Source organism: Siphateles boraxobius, unplaced genomic scaffold, assembly GCF_051911475.1.
Source record: "Siphateles boraxobius isolate OS27281-9 unplaced genomic scaffold, OSU_SipBor_1 62, whole genome shotgun sequence".
Lineage (NCBI taxonomy): Eukaryota > Metazoa > Chordata > Actinopteri > Cypriniformes > Leuciscidae > Siphateles > Siphateles boraxobius.
The window spans coordinates 797,824-806,529 of record NW_027509189.1 but is presented as its reverse complement, the minus strand read 5'-3'; the positions used below and the strand labels follow the sequence as shown (position 1 = coordinate 806,529).

Genomic DNA, 8,706 nt, shown 5'->3' with positions numbered 1-8,706 from the left:
CCCGTGACTCAATGGACTCCCTGCGGTTGAAGTCCTTTCCATGGAACAATGAAGAGGAAATTTACGTTTTGCCCATTAAAACACCCTGAACAGGGCTGGAGTGTTTTTATGCTCTGGCCGTATTGAGTTTCCTCGCATCTGATTGGACGAGGTCAGTGAGTCTCTGCTTGATGTCGAGGGCAAACCCTACATGACTTCTTTCTGGGCGACGCAGTTTTTGTCCTAGTACGAGTCCCAGACACAACAGAAGAGCGTTTTAACCTCTCGACAGCGAAGTGCACAACACAAAGACGGCTGAGGTCACACACCTGCGCCTCACGAGACCTCAAAGCACTGATGCAGGTGTCTTCCTGTTTTCATCATGTGCATTTAATCCCTGTTTGCTTTTGTTGTTTTAAAAGGTTTGATTGTATTGGTCTACGCATCCATTTAGGTGGAACCAGTTCATGTGCAAATAAGTTTGGCCTTTTGATCACTTAAAAAAATGGCTAAATCAGGGTGCACTGGATATTTTGTTGCTTAGATTTTGCTCTTTCATAGATCACGAGATTCATTTTGCATTTAAGTGTCACATTTGTAAGGAGTCCTTAAAGGGACGTGGTGATGGAAACATTGCCGATGTGGCTGCGTTCTCTCACAAATGTTTTGCGTTTCTCAGAGAAACTTGCATTCCTTCACCAAACTTTTTGTTTCCTCACAAAACTTTTGAGTTCCCAGAGAAATTCTGCGTTCCCTCACAAATCTTTAACGTTCTCACGAGAAACTTTGCGTTTCCTTCACGAAACTTTTGCGTTCTCCTGAGAAACTTTTGCGTTCCCTCACAAAACTTTTGAGTTCCCAGAGAAATTCTGCGTTCCCTCACAAAAGTTTTACGCTCTCCTAAGAAACTTTTGCAATCCTCGAAAAACTCTTGCATTCGTTCACGAAACTTTTGCGTTTTCTCACGAAACTTTTGCGTTCCCTCACGAAACTTTTGCGTTTTCTCACAAAACTTTGCCTTTTCTCACGAAACTTTTGCATTTTCTCACAAAACTTTTACGCTGTCCTAAGAAACTTTGCGTTTTCGCACAAAACCTTTGCGTTCCCTTGAGAAACTTTTGCGTTCCCTTGAGAAACTTTTGCGTTTCCTTGAGAAACTTTTGCGTTTCCTTGAGAAACTTTTGCGTTCCCTTGAGAAACATTTGCGTTTCCTTGAGAAACTTTTGCGTTTCCTTGAGAAACTTTTGCGTTTCCTTGAGAAACTTTTGAGTTCCCTCACAAATCTTTAACATTCTCACGAGAAACTTTGCGTTTCCTTCACGAAACTTTTACGCTCTCCTTGCGTTCCATCGAAAAAGTTTTGCATTCGTTCATGAAACTTTTGCGTTTTCTCACGAAACTTTTGCGTTCCCTCACAAAACTTTTGCGTTTTCTCACGAAAGTTAGCGTTTTCTCACGAAACTTTGTATTTTCTCATGAAAAACTGGCCGTTGCCTCGCGAAACTTTTGCGTTCCCTCACAAAACTTTTGCGTTTCCTTCACGAAACTTTTACGCTCTCCTTGCGTTCCATCGAAAAAGTTTTGCATTCGTTCATGAAACTTTTGCGTTTTCTCACGAAACTTTTGCGTTCCCTCACAAAACTTTTGCGTTTTCTCACGAAACTTTTGCGTTCCCTCACAAAACTTTTGCGTTTTCTCACGAAAGTTTGCGTTTTCTCACGAAACTTTGTATTTTCTCACGAAAAACTGGCCGTTGCCTCGCGAAACTTTTGCGTTCCCTCACAAAACTTTTGCGTTTTCTCACGAAAGTTTGCGTTTTCTCACGAAACTTTGTATTTTCTCACGAAAAACTGGCCGTTGCCTCGCGAAACTTTTGCGTTCCCTCACAAAACTTTTGCGTTTTCTCACGAAAGTTTGCGTTTTCTCACAAAACTTTTCTCACGTATTTTCTCACTGCATGCCCTCATGAAACTTTTGCATTTCCTTGAGAAACTTTTGCGTTTCCTTGAGAAACTTTTGCGTTTCCTTGAGAAACTTTTGCGTTTCCTTGAGAAACTTTTGCGTTTCCTTGAGAAACTTTTTCCTCTCACAACTTTGCGTTGACATAATTGTTCCTCCCATCTCATATTTTTTTCCTTCACCATGTCCCACCTTGCAATACATTTTAAAAAAAATCACAATTCTTGAGACTTTTTTCTTGATATTTTCAGTTTACATCTAGCAAATTATCATTTTTTTTTGTTCAATCACAAATAAGCCAACCTAACAAATATTTCAAATATGCCTTAAGTGACTGTGCTTTGCGAATTCCGGCTGGAAATACAGTCGTATTGTATTTCAGTATTGACCTAATGAATAGCATTTCTGGAAGGATTCAATGAGAAATGTTTGAGTTCATGTTGAGATTTCTGTCTTTTGATTGCAGACTTATGCAATGTTTTTAAAGGAGGAAAATGGGACATGCCCGCGGTTCTGCCTTGTTTCGACCCGACTGGGCACTGAGCTCTAAAACCTGTCAGTTTCTAATTGCATTTCATAAGGGTCAAATCGTAACATCCGCACTTGGATTGGAAACGCCTGTTTGTTGCTCGTCCCTGATCTCAGCGGTAAAGACGCTCTCAGGCAGATCAACTGATGCCACATGAATAAACACACGTTGTGCTTTGCTTGGCACACTGAAACCAGCCATTAAAATATCACGTGGCTTTTTTCTCCCCCCTTTTGTTGGGTGTCAGAACAATGTCGTGGATGAGAGAGTCGAGTGAAGAGTGACGTACCAACGACAACCCACATTATTTACAAAGTTTCTGTCATGCAAATTAAATTTGACTTTCGTATATCTACACATTTGACTGAAACGCATTTTGTTGATTTGTGTGGAACGGCAAACAAAAAGCATAATTGTGATTAGATGATTTTGAAAACGAGACGTCTGAGAGTTAATGAAGTACAAAACAGAAATAATCTAGCGGTGAGGAGCACCTGTGTCTCACACCACTCCCACTGTCAGTGTGTGTTTGAGTCAGCGCTGTGACTAACCGTTGGCATGTGTGTGTTTCATTCAGATGGGTAAATGACACGAGCGCCTGCTTGCCAAACCTAGTCAGGAAAGGTCACGCAAAGCGAGTATGTCAAATCATTTTTATTTCACCAGCTTCTTGCATAACTAAAGGATTGTATTGGTCTCTGGAATGGCTAAAATGGCTTTTCTTTTTCTCTTTAGCATTAAGGAAGGCTATAACATTCAGTACATTATTACAGCTAAAAAAAAAAAAAAAGTGCATCATTTTTGTTTGCCTGTTCTAGCTTTAAATGTGCATTCACTGAAAAAAAACATTCAGTAAATTAACTTGGCGAGTTAGTTTGTTGAGTAATTTCTACTTAGTTGGAGTTTATTTTGCAATACTCTGTTTCAAGTATATTTTACTCAAACAATATAACACTGAAATAAGCCTCGCTTTTAAAGTGTATACGCTTTACTTAAACATCTAAATAAATAAAAGTGCAGACAAAATACACTGTAAAAAGTGAGGAAACCCACTAAATTTACTTAACTCAAATTATTAAGCAAATAAACTATCCGTAATTGGAAAAATTAAGTTATGTGGAATTGTCAAGTTCACATAACTTTTTTTTAATAACACATATTTACTTGATATTTTAAGGCATATTTTAAGGCATTTAAGTTGTCAACATCACTTTTTAGTGTATCTTGTAGAAATAATGTGGTTACTAAACCTAACAACAAAAGCAATAATAAAACAGTCAAACCAACTGGAAAACAGTGAAAATGCAACTTTATTCATTATTATTGGGAACACCTGTATCAGAAAGTTAAATAGGTTTTACTTAATTTCATAAGATTGATATTTACACTTGAATTCATACAAACCTTAAGCACTAATATAGAATTTACTTCTTGCCCGATCTAAATTATTCAGGTAGAAATTAAAAAAAAACATTTTCTGTAGTATTTAATTCACCACACAGGTTGCATTTTGACAGAATATTATATAATGTTCAAATAAGACAGATTTGGGTTGAAATAATTTAATTCTCTTTTAATTGATTGCAGCACATTGTATAACCACACATAACAAAAAAAGCACTTATCAAATATTTTAATCAGGCTCAGTTTGCAACCTCTTACAATTTGTTAAAATAATATTACAACAAAATAAAAAAAACAGAAAGGAAGAAGCTACCAAAAAAAATAAGCATTTACAAAAATAATGACTCAAACCTTGACCAAAAACCATTTTTAATTTCGAAAAAAAAGCTTGATATAAATAAGTTAGTTTTAATTTTCTCAGTGTTTTTACAAAGTTATGTACACAAATACACAGGCAGTGTAAATCGTTCAAATATTAATATTTACTTTCTCTATAAATACAGTTATGCATCAGGTTTCACCACAGAATCTATTTGTAGAGTGTTTTTAGATGCATTCGGTTTGGTGGGATGAAACACCCACTTCTGCAGTGAAAAAACAAGGCAAAATCAAGGGTGATCGAGTCAAAGTCAAAAAAATATCAGTAGAAAATTTCACTCAAATTATAGATGATCGAGAAACATCTTACAAAGAAATAATTTAAGAGGGTGAGAGATGTTTCTCCTCCATGGAAGTGCCTGATAGTAATACTGGTCCATGCTACAAAGGTTTGACCTCAGAGTTTGAACTTTTACATCACCTTAAAAAAACTAAAAAAACAGGCTGAGATGTTCAGATCCAACTGGATCCCTTCAAAAAAAACTGGTATTTTGTGTACCTCATCTTAAAAAATGTTTTTTACACCACCAATATGAAAACAGGCACACCGTCTTCAAAACATGAATTAATGAACAGCATTTCGGAAATAATCTACACACGGCAATGGTGGCTCTTCAAGTCAAACCAAACTCACACCTCCAAAAAAAAAATAGATTTTTCAAACATAATACTAATTATGTGCTACATATGAAAAGGAACAAATATATATTTATATACACAGGTAGTAAGAAAAAAAAAATGAGCAAAAAAGGAAATTAAACCTAATTGCACACTGCTACATACACTGCGTTCAGACGCAGTTGCTTTTTTTTCTTGAGTGCCAGAACTTTAGTGTTTCTGTTTCAGTGCTTGAACACTCTTAGAGTTGATATGTTTTATTTTCCGCTCCACTTTCTCCCAAAAAAAAAAAAAAAAAAAAAAAATCTTTCGTTCCCCAAGCACTGAGGTCATCAAACCGCAGACGACATCTTCAGCCCTGTCAGGAAATATCACAGAATTAGTTTCACAACACACATTATTGTTCAGAAACATCTTCAAACATACTTTAAATGAAAAGAAAAACATCTTTATTGCACATTACACATCTGCCGTATAAAATGCATTTTCAATAAAGATTACGCAACTTTCCATTTTTAGGGCTCGTTATTCACCTAATTTATTTTCTGCACTATAAAAACTTTAATGTGCTTATAGGCGATATTGGAAACGTTAATGGTGGCAATTGTCGACTGAATATTTGAGTCGACTGCACCACAAACCAGAAAATAACCCGCAAAAAACTGAATGAAACTTATAGGGAGGGAAAAAAACACTGGAAAATGAGCTCATGAAAGGTTTCTAGTCCCACCAAAGCAAAACACTCTTCATTGCTAATGTTATGACTTTACAAATGCGCCGCGACCGACTGTTATTTGCTCATTGACTAGCGGCCCAGTGACATATTGATTTCGCAGGACGTTTCCTCACATGACCAACTGAGTAACATCATCCTACGGTTACATCAGATTTCTGGACTCGATCGCTCGCCAGGTGTTCCACCTAGACCTGAAACCTGCTCTTAAACACAACTAGCTCACACACTCACATCATTACATTGCATGTAAACATTTACTCATGTTTACATGCATTTATACCTGTGCAAATATGCTCAGTGCATTGTAACGCAACTCTTAAGAATTGCATGCGTATAATAATAAACGTCGTCCAGGTGTGAACACACTCATGAGTGAACACACTGCTGACGTGTAAAATGTTTTTCACTCTGAAGGAAACTCGAGCTCTCGTAGTAAATGCACAATATTAACCCTTTCACGATGCTTTAAATTAAATTTAAATACGATTGTACATATCAGATGAACAATGGTAAACTGGGTACTAATAATCTTATAAGATTAATTTATCAAATTTTTTTTTTTTTACATACTATTCTAATTTTTTCATGTGCAAACTGAAAACAGTGTTTCTAGCCGCTCTTCTGTGTAAAATCACTCAAATGATAAGATGGAAAAAGAAAAAGGAGTCGTGCTTACCTTGTGTTTATGTGGGTGTCGTCGGGTTGGGGTGTTTTCTGGGCTTTTTGGGTTTTCTGGGCGTTCGGGTCACTTCATCCACACAGATGTTAGAGAGTTTGCTTTGACACGATGAGTCTGATGAGTCAAAACATGCATTTGTCATCTCACATCGGTTAAAAACAAATAAAATACTAAGAAACAGAGTAAAACATGTCTTTTATCTACCAATCTGAATCATTAATTTTAAGTTAAGGGCATTTCGCACCAGATGCAACTATATTTTAACTTATTTTATCTGTGCATGATTGTAAAAGCTCAAATGCATAATGTTGTTGTGTATCATAATTTGTCTTGCCCGTTTAAAATAAATGCAAACATTTAAGTCTACATTTATTACATCAAACGTTGGGCTTCACAAACATAAGTTAAAATGCAATTACATGAACGTGTGAAAGGCTTGAAGATAGATAGATAGATAGATAGATAGATAGATAGATAGATAGATAGATAGATAGATAGATGATGGAAAGTGAAAATTCAGATGCGCTACTATATATAGAGCAGCGCGATATTTTGAAAATCCTGAATTATCGTGATTATACATACTGCTGAATTCAGATTTATTAATTAAATAAGATAATTTAAGAGAGAGACTGTGAGCGCGCATACCGAGACACGAGGGTCTTTTCCGCGGCTCTCGGGGTGTCTCGGGCGTCTCCTCGCGCTCCTCCGTTACCCGACACTCGTGATTCCCATTAACATCCACATTATTGTCGTTATTATTCCCAGAGGAGCACATGTGAAGATTGGAGCCCTTCCCTCGCTCGGATCTGCTGTAGAAACCGGGAACCGAGCGAATATCCAACGCTTCCCACTGGAATCTGCCTTCGGCTCGCGGCGTGTGCGTGGAGAAGTCGAAGTTCCACGCGTCCGTCGACGCGTCCTCCATCGCCTTCAACTGCCGCTGGAAATCCTTCTTTAACTCTTCATGGTCCACCGGACCGAACAGGTTCCGACACGCCGATGGTTTGGGTTGATCGGACACTCGCGCCTCCATTCGCTCCTGCGTCGGGCTGCCGTTAGACAAGCGAACGTTAGACATTTCGAGTTGAAAACGCAAAGCCAACAGCTGTTATAAAGCGTCAACGCGATCCAAAGCGACGGGCGTTAAGGCTAAACTCGCCCCGGTTGCGCCGCATGAGCGAGAAACACGGACAAGCGACGATCATCAAAACAAAAGCAGGCGTTCTCGATGGCCACTCCTGTCAACTGCGCGTCGTAGTAAAAGAGGGGAAGAGAAATAACAAGGCGAGGCTTTTCTGCGCCCAATATGGCGATGAAGGGGGATAGAGAACGAAAAAAACGCGTGATTGACACAAAGAGCTCTTTAAACCACCAAAGGAACGCCGTTGGATTGGTGCCTCAGAGATCCGCCTTCTCTGAGCACATCCCCCACTCACAGTCAGAGAGAAAGAAGATCAACAAACACCCTAGCCTAGACGAGCCTCCGAGTCGTTTTAATGAAGAGTCGGTTCGTTCGAATGCTTCGTTTTTGAACCGGATCACTAAATGATTCGCTGATCCGCAGAAATCGCCGCGCGGCAGTTAACGTGGTTATTTGTTTTTCAATGTTTTCAATGCGAGTTTTCGAATAACTTTTTGCTGTTTTCAATTGTTAATGAATGTGTTGACTAAATTATTTTTCAGCTTGCTAAAAAAAAAAAAAAAACCGCAAAGGAAATGTTGGTTTGTTTACTTCTAAATTAAGTTTTCCTACAGACGAGTGATTCACAAATGCTGCGCACATTGATTCGACTGAATCATTTAAAAGGTCCAGTTCAAAACAAACGATTCATTTGCGAGTCACTATCGAACGGCTTATGACGTTGAATGTCAAGTTCTGTAACAGTTAAAAAAAAGAACAATGGAATCTTGTGCAAATGCTTAAAATTCCTAGTGAAACCGAAACTAAAACTTTGTATAACAGCTTTATCAGGAAACTTATGAACATGTTTCCTGAAATAATTATTAAAAGATGAGAAATAAGACAATAAACATAACAATGAGGGAAGGCAGAATTTAAATCTAGTTCCTTGACTAACTGTACAGTAAAACCATAGCTAGTTTAAAAAACATCTGAGATTGATTATCAGTGGAATGGAGCCACTGCCTATTAAGGTTTTCTCAATATTGTCCTTGAATTCCTTTGAGGAAAAACCCAATGTTCAATTAAGAATTGGATGTATTAAATCTAAAAGGTTTAAGAAATTCCCTTTTAAAAACGTCATAAGTCTAATACTTCTAATGTGTGACTAAACACAATTTATTCATAGAAAGTAATATACGTTTGCTTTCATTAACTGCAATGTGTTAGTGTCTGGTATCTGAAGGTGATGTTTAAATTTGAGACACTAAAAAAATGGGGAAGTATAAGAGATTCACAAT

General features: G+C 37.6%; 1 protein-coding gene across 1 annotated transcript; it reads right to left on the bottom strand.

The window, feature by feature from the left end:
• Nucleotides 1-3,759: 3,759 nt before the first annotated feature.
• On the bottom strand, nucleotides 3,760-7,725 carry cdkn1bb (cyclin dependent kinase inhibitor 1Bb). Its single transcript, XM_077209771.1, has 3 exons — nucleotides 6,931-7,725; nucleotides 6,280-6,396; nucleotides 3,760-5,225 (listed from the first exon to the last, which is right to left on the bottom strand). Exons 1-2 carry the CDS (start codon nucleotides 7,361-7,363, stop codon nucleotides 6,287-6,289), a joined length of 543 nt encoding a protein of 180 aa, XP_077065886.1. The 5' UTR covers nucleotides 7,364-7,725; the 3' UTR covers nucleotides 3,760-5,225; nucleotides 6,280-6,286.
• Nucleotides 7,726-8,706: the final 981 nt, after the last annotated feature.